This window comes from Lontra canadensis, unplaced genomic scaffold (assembly GCF_010015895.1).
Source record: "Lontra canadensis isolate GAN:19392208 unplaced genomic scaffold, GSC_riverotter_1.0 scaffold77, whole genome shotgun sequence".
In the NCBI taxonomy this organism is placed as follows: Eukaryota; Metazoa; Chordata; class Mammalia; order Carnivora; family Mustelidae; genus Lontra; species Lontra canadensis.
This window is the reverse complement of record NW_022631071.1, coordinates 982,361-997,342: the sequence shown is the minus strand read 5'-3', so window position 1 is coordinate 997,342 and position 14,982 is coordinate 982,361. Positions and strand designations below refer to the sequence as shown.

Here is a 14,982-nt window from a genome sequence, read left to right as displayed (position 1 = left end):
GAGCTGGCATTTAAACCCTGGACCTTCTGGACCTGACTCCAGACTATTATTTCACTTAATGAACACTGCCTCATCAAAAAGGTGTGTGTATGTGTGTGTGTGTAATTATAGTGCAAAGCAGAATAAGGTCAGTGCCATAGTTACGATGCAGAGTATGAAGTATATGGGGAGACAATAGAGCAATGGTTAAGAACCTGGGCTCTTTATTTTATTATATTTTTTAAAGATTTTATTTATTTGACAAGGAGAGAGAGACGGAGAGGGAACACAAGCAGGGGGAGTGGGAGAGGGAGAAGCAGGCTTCCTGCTGAGCAGGGAGCCTGATATGGGGCTTGATCCCAGGACCCTAGAACCATGACCTGAGCTGAAATCAGACGTTTAACAACTGAGCCACCCAGGCGCCCCTCTTTTTTTTTTAAGATTTTATTTATTTATCTGACAGAGAGAGCATAAGCAGGGGGAGCGGCAAAGGGAGAGGGAGAAGTGGGCCTCCTGCCCAGTGGGGAGCCCAAGGCAGGGCTCCATCCCAGAACCCTGGGATCACAACCAGAGCCAAAGGCAGACGCCCAGTGACTGAGTCACCCAGGTGCCCAAGAACCTGGGCTCTTAACCCAGGTTAAGACTGCTTAGGTTTGAATTCTGGCTCTCCACTTTCTAGTTAGCATATACTCTTGAGCAAGTTATTTTCCTGTGCCTCAGAGGTCCATCCATAAAGTGGGAGCTCATACCTAGCTCACAGTGCTGCTGTAAAGACTGAATGAGTTAATACAGGTAAAGGGTGGTTGTCTGGCACTTAGTAAACTTAGTAAACAGATATTGGTTATTATTTCAGGAAATCAGAGGAAGGAGAAACCATATCCACCTGGGAATGGATCAGGAAAGTCTTTATGGAAGAGATAACATTGAAGACAAGGTTAAATGTTAGAGAAGAGTGATGGCTTAGGGAAAGGGAACGTAGGGGAAGTGGGAAAGCTCGGGTTGTCTGGGTCCCTGAGGAGATGGGAGAGAAAGGGTGGCATGGGAGCTATTGGAAGATAAACTTCCAAAGAGAGGCAGAGGTCAAAATGCCAAATTTAAAACTCTGGAGTTAATCACTGGGCAATGGGAGCCATTAACGGTTTTCCAGATAGAGAAAGATAATGCTTTCTTCAGTAGCAATGGAGCCTGACAACTTTGCCGTTTTATCCTTGAGTGTTACCCACTGCAGAAACAAGCAAACTGAGGACTCCTCTTTTGATTGAGGGAAAGGAAAAGGGGAGAAAAGGAGGGAGGTGGCAAAAAGGGAGTAAATAACTTAGAGATGAAAAGTGCGCCTGGTGGGAAGTGGTGGGAAGGAGGTCTTCCCTGATTCCTCATTCCAGAGGCAGCCCAGGGACTGAACTCGAAGCATAACCTAGTTTCCCCCCATTTTAAGACGTGAAGTTCCCACCTCAGTTTAGGTCTTCTTTAACTTCCAGACTGTGCTTTTGGCCAGGAGTAAGAGTAGGGCATTAGGACCCAGAGATTGTTGTAGTGAGAGAGGTTGAATCTCGATCTCTCAATTTTTCTCTCGAGCTCCCTCCTCTCCCTTTGTCATTCTAGCTGCCTGCTGCCTCCGCAGCGTCCCTCTAGCTCTCTCTGTGCTAACTGCCTGCGCCTTAGACAGACGGGGTGCGCAAAGCAGAAGGATTAGTTGGGACCTGCCTTGGTGACCCCATGGCATCCCCCAGAACCGTAACTGTTGTGGCCCTCTCAGTGGCCCTGGGACTCTTCTTTGTTTTCATGGGAACTATCAAGTTGACCCCCAGGCTCAGCAAGGATGCCTACACTGAGATGGTAAGTGAAGCAAACGGGTGACGAGGGACGCACCCCCCAGGGATTGCGAGTACCTCTCCCCTTCTTTCCTTCCCAGTCCATGGTCCCGTCCCCTTAACCCCTACCCCCACCCCGGACCATACCTTCTCCCCAACAACTTTGCAGCTTCGAAGGTGCAGCTGGACAAGAGCGATTTCATTTGTAGGCTATGCTGGGAGCAACTGTTTTGGAGCCACTGGATGCCAGTTGGGGGAGGGGTTGCCCATCGAGTACACCCCCACCTCCAAGTAAACCAGAAGGCTGAGACCTGCGTAACACCTGTCATTGGCAGGAATCCTTCCCTCCTTCTAGCACACCCAAAGTCCGGGCAAGCAGTCTGCAAGTCTGATTCTTTCCCTTGGAGCTAAGAGTTTAGCAGGCTGGAGAGTTTATTTATCTTAGGGAAGAACAAAGGGGAAGGACGGAAAGAGCTGGGGGAGAACAGGCTACTAAAACAAGCCTTTCTTAGGGGCGGGAAAGGCACTCATCCCTGGCTGAGAGCTGATCCCTAGCTGCCTGGGTGTGTGTGTCTGTATTCTTGAGACAAAGCAGTCTTGGCCCAAATAAAGGTCACTGAGTGCCTGCTTCTTCCTCTTCTCTCAAGGGAGACCTTGATGTTTTGTTTTGTTTTGTTTGTGGGCTAATCTGCAAAATCTGCAAAGTCTGCCTCTGCTCTCCTGCAAAATAGTCCATAATCCCCACCTTGCCTCTTGTGGATGCCCGGGGTCAGGTCCTCTGCAGTTTTTCCCCTCTGCAGAGTTGGAATCACCGAAGGTGACTGGCCAAAACATTTCCTCTGCAACCTGGGGGCTGGGCTGCTCTCCCCATTTGGGCGTGAAGAGGACTTGTTCCTATGCTGTAGAGTGTGAGGAGATGGCAGGGTATGTTTCCAGCACTTTCGGTCTCGCGTCTCTCCCCCTGTCACTTTGCCTCTTCATTTCCCCGCCCTGGCTGAAGAGAACCTGCTTCTCACTGCCTTTGCCTGACTGCCAAACCCATTACTGGGCTCTCAAGGTCAAGAAGGAAAGGAGCTTAGGGGAGGAACAGGAAGGGAGAGAGAAAAGAGGGAAGAGGGTCTCTCCATTAGGGCTGAGTCAAGGAGGAATAGCCCCACACGTTGAGAGGAATAAATAGCGCTCTCCTGGAGCCCACTGCGGAGCCTTCCAGAGCCCCTCAACGTGAGTTGCAAATAGATGGAGACTGGTGAATTGTAGATGCTAGAAAATGTTTGCAGGCAGCTCTGGTTTCTGACTCAGGGTTTGAGCTGGTGCTTTCCGTGTCTCTCTCACCACCGGATCACCCTGGGGGTGGGGGAGGGTGGCTGGGACTCCAGCGCCTAGGTCTAGCCCCAATGGCAAATACTAATGTATTTCTCCTTCTCCCTTCCCCTCCTCCCAGCATGTTTGGCCAGATGGAATTGAAATCAGGTCAAAATGAGAATCCAAGGCAGCCTGCACTGGGGAGGGGAGGGGAGGTGGGGTAGCAGATGCCACCAAATGCAGAGGGATCGGGTGGAGGTGAAACGCCAGTATATTTTGGTTTCAGTGTAGTAGTTTAGTTTAGATTACAAGTAAATGAAATGCTATTGCTTTTCTTTACTTTTCATATATACGTGTATTAATATGTTTGTGTGTGAACCTTAGGTATTTTTGACTTTTCCTTTTCTTAGGACATAGTAGCCTTCTTCATTATACTCCCCGGCCCCCAGGCCCTCCTCCACTGTGTTAGAGGTCCCCCCAACCTGTACCCTAAGTACACTGTTAGGATCTGCAGGCAATCCAGCTAAAATGGAGTCATCGGGAAGCTTCTTACCAGCTTGGCAGGAGCTCACGAGGAGGACCAGCCACAAATGGGTTTACAGTAGGTTTCTTCCTAGGGAGTGGAGCTGTGTTTTGCAGTCTCCTGAAAGGCAGAAGAAACCAATGTCAAGATTTCGTATCATACAAAGGAACATATTTATATAAGTATAAGCTAATACAGCAGTATAGAACCATTGTGAGTGAGTGTGTGTGTGTGTGTGTGTGTGTGTGTACAAGCACAGTTCTGTGCTTATGTGTTCAGGGGTATCTGGAAAGAATGGAGGAACTATATCTAGCTGGGAGGTAGACTTCACAGTAGTATGAAGCTTGAGGAGGGTTTTCAGATTGCCTTTTCCAGGGTCCCCTCCTGCACTGAACATTGGCCCCAGGCTGGGGAGGGCTGTCCAGCATAGGGGCCACTGCACCAGTTCTGAGCTGGCCAAGCTTTATTCTTAAGTCCAAAGGAAATGGGAAAAATTAAGTTCTAGTACAAAGAAGGGACTCGATTTATATTTGTTGAATGGATGAGTGAATGAATGAGTCATTGGAGCATTGTCTTGGCTGGTCACCACCCTTCAGAGTTCTCTGGTTCGATCTTGATTATGTAGTTCAGGAGCCATTTCTTGCTCTCAGAAGGCGGTATGGCCCCTAAGGACCCCAACTCTAGATCAGCTGGGCTGATTATCTGGGATTTTCTGTTTTCCATTTAGGAGTGATTCCTCTGCATTGACAGTCATTCATTGCCTGCAGCAGCTTTTCTTACAAGATCTCAAAGTGTTGTTGTTAAAGAGTATTTGTTCTTTAAAACATATCAGTGAGGTAAATTCATCTTATTAGTTATTCTTATTTTACTGATGGATCAAACTGATCCAATATCATAGGGTATGCTGTTGTGGGAGCAGAGATTAGAAACCAAGTCCGTGACTGAATCTTCTCAGTAGAGGGGTCATTAATGATTACAACTGCCTTTTTGGATGTCAGAACTCGCAACTGATTCTTGAACATATCTGGCACATTCTTGCTTCTTTTTTTATAACCGTTCAACTACACCAATTCAAACCTTTACTTTGAAACCAATTTCAAATTTAGATTTTTGTGTTTTTTTTCTTTTTTGTCACTGTTTATTTTTCTTGTTCTAAAACCATTAGTGTTATGCTTAGGTGTTGTCCCCTCTGTGAGGAATCATGGCTGAAAACCCTACGGACCAATGATTATTAACTTCTTTTCTGTATACTGCAGAAACCAGGAATGGTTAATGGAAAGAGCACAGACTTTCAGTCATATAGGTTAGTGCTTGAGTCCTGACATTCCTAGTGCCTCAGTTTCCTTATCTGTGAGATGAGGATAATAATTCTTCCCTTAGAAGGTTGTTGTAAGTATTAGTTGAGATTATATATGGAAGCATCTGGTACAGTGGTAATTTACATATAGCCAGTGTTCAAGAAATGTTCCGGGTGAAGTGATGGTAATAATTGATTCTGCATTATGCAGGGGCTTCCTGACTAATCTGAATGGTCAGTTTAAGGGATTGAAATCAGGCACTTAGAAGAGCAAGATGCTATTTTCATGTGCCCTGGTGAACAGACCTTTACGCAATTAGCTAATTTTGAAAGCTCCACACTTGCTGCCGGTTAATGCACAGTGGATTCCATGCAGAACTTCCAGATGTCTCTCTGAATTGCCCATTTGGTGTGTGTCGCCCCACACCTCCTCCAGATTTAGCAAATGTCATTATAGAGTACTCTAAAGCCCACATGAACTCAACATGACTGATCACTCCCTTGACTAAATGCCTTCATTAATTCACTTGAAATTGGGATACAGCACATAGAAATGCTGCTAAGCAGTTTCCTGGGCAGTGATGGGGAACAAACAAATGGTTGACTTGCTCTAAATTTGGTATTCAGCTCTTTGAGGCAGTGGTTCCATTCTGTAATCAAAAGGGGCTACACGCAGAATAGTGAGAAAACACCAAAATCCCGTCACAATGAAGCCAAGGGATTTTGGTGCTAAGAAGAACAGGGCAAGGCTCTGCTTCTTCTTATCCCCTCAAAGTGAAGGTTTGTTATTTGGTTGATTGGCTTATCTAGAGTTAAATGCCCTAGGGTTTGTATATCCCTGGGGAAACACTCCAGATGTTTGGGTAGTTTTTTTAATGTCCTTAGGTAATCTTTTATGCTTCCGATCACTGCCATTAATTGCTTTCCAGCTAGGTAATAAGATAGTAATTCACTGATGCTTAGACTGCTCTCTGAGGTGGTACAGTACATTTATTCCATCAGAGAGGAAACTGACCCTGAGATGGAAAGTGACTTTGCTTAATTCATACAGTCAACCATCTCAAGCTAAACTCCACTGGAGGTGATGCCAGGGAACGTGTAGCTTCTCAATGGCCAAGAGCTATGCTTGTTTCAAAGTGACCTTTGACTAATAGTTGAAGCCTTCTGCCCTAAAATGCAATCTGGGAAGGATCCACTTTGGTTAGTAGGACGAGATTCGCCAGCTTCCTCTGTAGGTTGGTACTATATGACAGCAGAAAGTGGAATTGCTTAAAATGTGTTTATAATTCACATGGATATTTGGCAATTAAACACGTGATGGCTTTTTATTGCATTGAAGAAATAATCAATAACTCACATTTGGCTTTTCCCCCTACAAAGATGCAGGGAAATCATATTCGAGTCAGTATATTTTGCAGCATTTATGAGCCTTTATGGTCTAAGATATCAATGAAGCTGAGAATTTTAGCCAAAATGTATTTTTTTGTAAGTGCCCTCTTTGGCTTTCATAGTTTTTTTTTTTCCTCTGTAAATTTTAGTGAAGTGTAACATACATTCCGAAATGTGCATCTAACGTAAATGTACAGCTCAAGGAATTTTCAGAATACTCCTGTGTAACCAGCACCCATATCAAGAACACACCAGCTCTCCCGAAACCTGCCTCCCCATGGCCCCTTCCAGTTACTACCTCCCCAAGGGTTATTATCTTCCTGACTTCTAACAACATAAGTTAGTTTTACTGTTTTTTGAACTTTATATAAATGGAATTTACAGTGGATTAGCCATTTTTTTCTTTACCTAACTGGCATAAGTGTACTGAAGTGGATCAAACCACTTGGTCTCTGTTCCCATTTTGTCCTGTTAGCTGACTTGGATCAGTAATTAACTGCAATTGAGGATAAATGCAATTAGATGGTTTTGAGCTCTTCAAATAAATGTCATTAATATGAGATCACGGACCCTATGTTGTTCTGAAGAGTAAATGACAAAAAGAGAAAGGGTATGACTAAAGAAAGTCTCCATATGCTTTTGACTCATGTCTGAATGTATCTTCTCATACCATAAGAATGGACCTGTTTGATTCACCGCTATTATCATTAAAATAATCACCATGGTTCGCTTGCAAACGCATGGACTTCTCATTGTATGGTTCACTGATAATGAAATGTGTGTGCGTGTCTCTGTGTGGCCCTTGTCTGATACCATGATGTTATGATTTTTTTAACTAAATCTCCAAAATGTTCATTTAATTTACAAAAGGGGAAACCCAGATAGTAAAATGCTTAGTGATTTTCTCTAAGCAACTTAGGGGCAAAACTAAAATTGAAATTAAGCTTATCTTAAGAATCTCAGCCCAAGGATATTGTTGGACAATTGCTTTCTATGAAAGGGATTTGAAACATTTGACTAAACACTTTTCTTCCCTGCTTCCTTGCCCTATAAGGAAACTATGGTTACAGGGTCTGGGTCATTGCAATGGAAGGGAAACAGACCAAACAAAGTGAATCGTGAGAGCCTTTTGGGAGAGTGACTCAGTCAACTCTCTTTATTCTTACCATCAGGACAATTAAAGTCTTTAGAGCTCTAGTTACTATAGATTCAAGACATGTGACCCTTCTATTGTTAGAACTGATGTGGCCCAGACCAAACACTGATGGGGCTGGCAATAGTAGGATTCTTTTGATGTCTCCATCCTACTCCACAGGAGAAAGAATAAAGGCCTTCCTATAATGTCAAGACTCCATCCAAGCTTAGTCCCATTTCTAACAAATTAAACATTCCCTGTCTGGAGTCCTGGAGAATAGATGCTATCTGTACCTACTCAGCTTTGCACTAAAGATTTGATGAAATGGCTTATCCATGTGCAGTTTCCTCTGGAGAAAAGAAAGGGGAAAAAAAAGAGGCAACAGCTGCATTAAAGATCCACAGTGGTAGTTTAAGAAGTTAGATAAACAACTGAAAAAGTAATATGGAGTTACACCAAATGTAAAGAAAAAGAAAAGATCGCTGAAGTCACGGGAACTTGATTTAAAGACCTGGAATTTGGCCCCAGGCTACGGATTCCACTATAGTATAGTTAAGAATCTATTCTTGAATGATGGGTGGTTAGCCTTAGCCAAAAAAGGAGTGTTTCCAGAAGCCACTCAGCCAGCATCTGGAAGTCTTGGCTCTGAACTGACTGTAAGAAACTCATCTTGCCTCCTGCCTTCATCATGTCAGAAGCTTACATTTCGGATTTAGGAACTGCCTTTTGGGAAGCTTTGTGTTGTTAATTAGAAATGGTCCTCATTTAAAAGTGTTGAAGAAGACTCTTGTGTCTAGACCTCTTTCCCTGATGTTGCCCTGCTACTCTCACCAGAGTGCAGAGAGGGAGAGAGTGGGCAGGTGGCATCTAGATTAATAGTGAGAGGAAATGGGTACACTTCTCACCACCTCTGCTCTGCTCCATATGGGTCTCCTGCGGTTCAACCCAGGGTTTTACTCTGCCAACTCATCAACATCTCTCCTAATTTCTCTGGGACTCCCTGATTTAACCTAAAATGGGAAGAGGGAGGAAGAATGACTAACCCTCTGTGTTTCTTTACATGCTCAGGAATAGGATAGGGAATAGGGTGAGGTGAAATTTTAAAGACAGGATCTGACAAGGCCAGGACTGGGAAGAGATAAATGAGGCAGGGTTGTGTAAGTGCAGAGCCGGATCCTGCCTTTATCTGAAGCTTTGATATTTTACTCATTAATGATATCATTTACCTTATTCAAGAAATCCTTTTGGTGCCTTCTTAAATTTTACATTCAAGGCAAATAGCCTGGCTCATTTCACTTTATTCTTAACACTGCTCAGGAAAATGAGGCTCAGAGAGGTCAAATAATTTGCCTATGGACACCCCACTAGAAAGTGACAGAGATGAGATTTAAAGCCAAGTCTGTCTGAATAAAAATTATGTTTTTTTCCCCACTAAACCATTGGTCTTTAAACAGTCCTCATAGAGGATTATCTTGTGCCACTTATGATAGTTAATCCATGAAATAAGTTGCATTCACTGATCCAGAAGTGAGAGAGATGACGACGTTTGTTCCAAATCTAGAGTGTGTGAACACTATTCTAAGTGCCAGATGCTTCTAAGAGGTCAAGTTGGCTTTCTGCCTGATTCTTATGATACTTGCCTTGCATCTGGAACTTTTGACTATTCTCTTCTTGAAAACCTTGACCCCCATGACCCTGTCTTTCTTGGTTTTCCCTCTACTTTTCTGACCACACTCTCTTCTGTCTGCTTTGTGGACCATCTTCCTCTTTCCATTTCTTAAATGTCAGTCACAGAATTTTTCCCACTGTATATATACATTCTGCTGTATATATATGTACACATACATATATATACACATATACTGTATATATACATATACATATACTGCTGTATTTATACTATATATATACATATATACATTCTGCTGTATATAGACTGTATATATACATACTGATGTATATATACATCAGGATGGATACTGATGACTATCCATTCTGTATCATTATTCTAGACCTCTATGACTGAGCTGCCTACCAGACATCTCCACTTAGATGTCTTAGAGATACTTCAACTAAAAAACCCAAATTGAATCCCTTACTCCTTCCTACCCCCTGCCCCACCCCCAATACGATCTTCCAGATGCATACCCAAACCTGGAGAATGGTAACACCCTTCTACCCACATACCCAAGCCAGAGACCAGAGAATCTTTCTTGACTTATCCCGTTCTCCCAGTGTCCACATCCAGTATAACACTAAGTTCTATGATATTGCATTAAAAATATTCTTGACTCTGTCCCCTTCCCTCTATCCCTCCTATCATTAATCTAAGTCTCTTATTTGGTCTCCTTGCTTCCAGGCATACTTCTCCCAATGCACCCTCCACACTATTTCCAGAAGGACCTTCCTCAAAAGCAAATTATGGTGCTTGCCCTGGCTTATAGGATAAAACCCACCTCCACAGCACAACATATATAGTTCTCCAAGATCTCCTGGTGACACATATATAGACATATATAAGAGGATGTATATAGTTCTCATGATCCATGATTCATATCTATCTCCCCTGTTTCATGTCTCACTCTCACCCCTCCCTCTCCCAACCTATGCTGAACTGGGGCAGTGTTTGAAACACACAAGTCTGTTTGGTGTTCAGGGCCTTTGCTCATCCAGTTTCTTCTGCCTGCAATGCCCTTTGCTTATTGATTTGCCAACACCTGCTCTTCCTTTAATATTACACTCTAGCTTTTCTCTGTTTCCATCTAGGGAGACTTGACCACTCTGGTATGCCTCCACTGTTTCTACTGCATAATTTTGTTTGGCATCCATAACTTCTCTTCATATAAACTCAAGCTTCAGGAAAGAAGAGCCTTTGAATGATTGATATCTGTATCCAAAGTACCTAGACAGTGCCTAGTGCAAGGAAACACTTAATAAATATTGAATGGGTTAATGGATACTTACTGAAAACAAAGCAGTGGGCCAACCTAATAAGACACTTGATAAAATCTCATCGATTTACTACAAAATGAAGATCAGGCCCATCTGAATACAGTGAAAAATATGATTATCTATTACCCTAAGGTCAATATAATCTTATTGATTTGTAATATATCCCGTGACTCCCTCCTCTGTTGTATGATGTCTTCCTTTGGGCTACAATTAGACCTCATACAGATGTCTATTATGTGTCCTTAACCATATTGCTTTATACTGGCATTTTGTGTATCCATTTCCCCGCACCAGACCAAGAGTTTCTTGACCCTGGCTTATTTACCTTTTTATCTCCATCGCATAATCCATAGTAGGTGTTCAATACATATTTGTTAGATTAAAATTAATGAACTTGCACCAGGCTAACAAAGTAGCATCTTGTAAAGGCCTGGGACTTTTATCTCACTGACCATGAGACTAGTTTTTATCTTACTATATTTTAAAGATATATAAGGGGCTAACATTTGCACACATTTTAATTTTTCTATTTATCTAGTACTCACTTTTTATTTTTTGCAGATTCTGCAAGTGTAAACTCCTGCCCAGCTTTTTTCGAATTATCACAGATTCCAAATTTGGGAAGTCCAAATTAGTGAGGCTTTATCATACTGTGCCTTGCCTTGTTTCATTTTTGTTGGTGTTCGTATGCATCTGGGTTTGAACGAGGCAGGCACTAGAAAATGTGAATGTGGCTAATCTGTAACAGATTTTATGGGCCCAATAAATTTTCTTATAAATGCTTTTAGTGTTGTTTATGATTTATAATCTGAAAATAATTTTTAACTATAAAGCCAAATTCTCTTTGGTGTTGTTACTAAGTTTTATTTATTTATTTATTTTAAAATTTATTTTAGAGAGAGAAAGCGAGTGCGAGTGGGGGGGAGGAGCAGAGGGAGAGGGACATGCAGACTCTATGCTGAGGGCAGAGCCCAGTCCCATGGCCCTGAGATCATAACCTGAGCTGAAATCAAGTGTTGGACCCTGAACTAACTGAGCCACCCAGGTGCCCTGCTGTTACTAAGGTTTAAATCACAGGGATCTCAGAAGATCGCTTGTTTTTTTCTTATCTTCATTACAAGGCTTTTATTTAGGAGCCACAGTAAAAAAAAAAGGGGGAGGGGAACCTGGTGGGGACAGAAGGAAGCCCTTGCTTGTGTGTTCTTCATTCTAACGTTAAAATCAACGTTAATGTGGCATTCCTTGTGGTATTTCACTCTAGAAACGTGCTTACAAGAGCTATGTCCGAGCCCTCCCTCTGCTGAAGAAAATGGGGATCAATTCCATTCTCCTCCGCAAAAGCATTGGTGCTCTTGAGGTGGCCTGTGGCATTGTCATGACCCTTGTGCCTGGGCGTCCCAAAGATGTGGCCAACTTCTTCCTACTCTTGCTGGTGTTGGCTGTGCTCTTCTTCCATCAGCTAGTCGGTGATCCTCTCAAACGCTACGCCCATGCTCTGGTGTTTGGAATCCTGCTCACCTGCCGCCTGCTGATTGCCCGCAAGCCTGAAGACCGGTCTTCTGAGAAGAAGCCCTTGCCACTGCCGGGGCAAGCGGGGAATGCCGGGAATGCCGAGGAGCAGCCCTCCTTATACGAGAAGGCCCCTCAGGGCAAAATGAAGTTGTCATAGGAAAGCTGAAGTGCAAAAAGTGGACCTTCCAGGCAGTTGCCTCCATGACACCCAGGAAGATGTCAGTGTGTGTTTTTCATTTGATTTATTTATCTTGAGGGAAAGGGGAAAATGTAATCTGCAAGTTAATGGTCTTATTGGCTTGTGTACACCTATACCCTAAAATGACCTCCCCACATAGACATATGTGCACCACCTTTAATCACTTTGGGGCAACTCACATCTTGCTGCATGTACATGTATATGGCTAACTGTTGAAGTGTATTTGTGAGATGGACTCCAGCAAGCATGTGACTATAAGATTATGTGTGGGAAAATGTATTTACTGTCTGTGCGTGTGTGTGTGTGTGTGTGTGTGCGCATACACGCGTGCACACTTGTGCACGCAGGTGTGAGGATAAGGCTCTGATCTTGAACTAATCCTGCACAGGTATCCTTCCCTTTACAAACTGATTCTAGTGAGGGCAGAATAAAATAAACCTCTTCTAAAGAGAATCCTACTTACTTCTGGTATAAATCAAGTGATGTATTCCTGTGGGATGAGGGAAATTGAGCTGAAAACTTTAATTTACCACTTTAGGAGACAGTTGCTTCAATTCGAGACACTGAGTTATACTGGTTAGCCTCCACTGTAACAGTTGTTGAAATTTTAAATACTCCATATTGAGCTTAATTAAAATAAGGGATATATGCAGTCAATACATAATCTAATTCAAGTGATAAAATTGGAAGTTTCACCTTGCCTTTGCCGCAACTCAACCTACTAAGCACCTTTGCTCACAGTTTGAAATTGAAGCAGTAAACTTTTACCAGACATCTTTTTTGGATTTTCTTAAGCCAAAAGTTGCCTCACTTCCTACTATTCTCAGCAACTAACCAGGATTTGGCAGCTGCTCCATTACGGTTGAGGGAGCAGGGATTAGTTCCATTAGAAATCTGTGAATCTCAAACTCTAGTTGTTCTCTTAAATCATCTGAAACTTGACAGAGGAGTTGTATCCAGTGTTTCCCTGCCAAACAGATTCATTACTCCTATTGAATCTTCACTGAACTTTGCTAGTGTAAACCGAGATCGCAGTTACTCCTGTGGTTGTCTCCTCTACACCTCTTTATCATTACAGTGGCTGGAGTCTAGTTGGGGGAAGGATATTTGATATGGATTGGTTGGATTGAGCAGTATGAAACTTTGCTTTCTTCATTCAGTACTGCTGTTTCTCCTTGTTTGATGTGCTTTGATGGTTTTACTATTGTGCCAGGGATGGGGAGAGGGGTGGGGCATTGTGTGTGGGGGGAGTACAAAATTATTGTATTTTCTTCAGTGCCATTGTTCTTGTTAATTGATACCTCTGTCTTATTTCTCTCATTCTTTCAAAATAAACATTTTTGAAATTTGGAGGAAACTGTCTGGACAGGTAATGAAAATCTGGGAAGAAAAGTTCGTATGAAGCAATTCATGCCTTTATTTTTGATTCTGGATGAGAAAGTGAAAGAGAAGGAATTGTGTATCACATAGTATACTAACGAGGTTACCAACTTTCCAATCTCATTTAAGTTCTCCCACACTTCGGTAATGTCAGCATATAAAGACAGAAAGCCAGAGCATTAGGATCAATACAATTTTCAGGTTTAGGGAGTTCTGCTTCACTAGGTGATGCCAAGGGAAGGTGGAAGAATGAGTTCAGAGAAAATTGCAGGTCTAGGAAACAAAGGCGAACCAGTGCTCTCTCACTATGTGTATCCACAAACTGGCACATGTTCCAGTGCCACAGACTTGTCATGTTAAGCAAGTTATTTCACCACTCAGAGCCCCAGTTTCATCATCTACAAAAGAGAAGGGGATTGAAGGCTTAAAATCCCTTCTAATACACAGTTAAATCTATGAAATCATTAAAGAGTATGAAAAATGACTCTTGAGAAATTTTCAGTTTTCCTAGATAAGAGCAGTTTATGTACTAGATAAAATATCAAACACTCACTTCTTATGCTTGATTAAACAAGAGTTCATTAAAGTACTCTGAAAATCATATAAGATGTGGTAAATAGTAATTTCTGGTGTAGTCTTTCCCAAATATAACAACTTAATCTTTGATTCTTCATTTCTCCCTGATTGCAGTTTCCTTCTACAGTTTTGCTCAGCTCATGGGTATGTTTTGGCCTCAAAAAATCAGTGAGAGCCATTTAATTTACCTTTCCTCTTTAATTCCTACCTAGTAAGAGATTAAAGTAGGGACTAGGCTCAGGTCTCAAACTAAACCCTTGTTGCTATTTCCGCCAGTTTCTTTAAGACTCATTGATTCCTCAAAGTTAGAAATCTGTATGTGTTGCCTGGTAGGTTACATGAAAGGTGCCACATCTAACTTAAGACGCAGGTTTTTGGCAAATCCTGGAAGATATGTATGTCCGCCCTCGGTGAAAAGAGGGCAGATCCAGCCGTCCTTTCCTCCCACCCCGGAACTTTGCCTGGGAAAAGCGACGGCTTCAGAAGTCATAGACTCAATAACCTAAGTCTCTTGTTCAGCAAGAGATAAGCAGCCCTTATTGCGAAGTTTGCAGTTTCATATTTTCCTATAAAGTTCCGATACTTGAGGGTCAATCTGAGCAAAATTATCACTGTAATTACTCTTGTTAAATTCAGGAATAAAGACACTAATTGCAGCAAATTACGCGAAATGACGAATGCGAACATTATTAGGACCGTGGAAACGCCAGCCAATCAGCTAGCTCCAGCAGCAACGGTCTACAAGCTGCGGGTCCCCTACCCGGGGCGGGCGGGGCAAGAGATTCTCGGGATTGGATCTGCGTCAGCGTCGGCGCCCGCGCGCCTCCTCGCGCCGTTGAGTTGTAACCCAACCAATCAGGCTTCAGCAGAGCGCGCCGCTCTGCCTAGGGCAGCCTGGGTCTCTGAAGAAGCGCATGCGCGGGGCGG

General features: G+C 42.8%; 1 protein-coding gene across 1 annotated transcript; it reads left to right on the top strand.

Moving 5' to 3' along the window:
- Positions 1-1,544: 1,544 nt before the first annotated feature.
- On the top strand, positions 1,545-13,456 carry TMEM35A (transmembrane protein 35A). The gene is made up of 2 exons (XM_032881763.1): positions 1,545-1,815; positions 11,650-13,456. Exons 1-2 carry the CDS (start codon positions 1,696-1,698, stop codon positions 12,055-12,057), a joined length of 528 nt encoding a protein of 175 aa, XP_032737654.1. The 5' UTR covers positions 1,545-1,695; the 3' UTR covers positions 12,058-13,456.
- The last annotated feature ends 1,526 nt before the right edge of the window (positions 13,457-14,982 follow it).

Bases quoted from the DNA above. Each gene is read 5' to 3' on its own strand.
- TMEM35A (XM_032881763.1), top strand. From the start codon at position 1,696: ATGGCATCCCCCAGAACCGTAACTGTTGTGGCCCTCTCAGTGGCCCTG. The intron at 1,816-11,649 runs GTAAGTGAAGCA...ATTTCACTCTAG, and splicing joins AGGATGCCTACACTGAGATG to AAACGTGCTTACAAGAGCTA.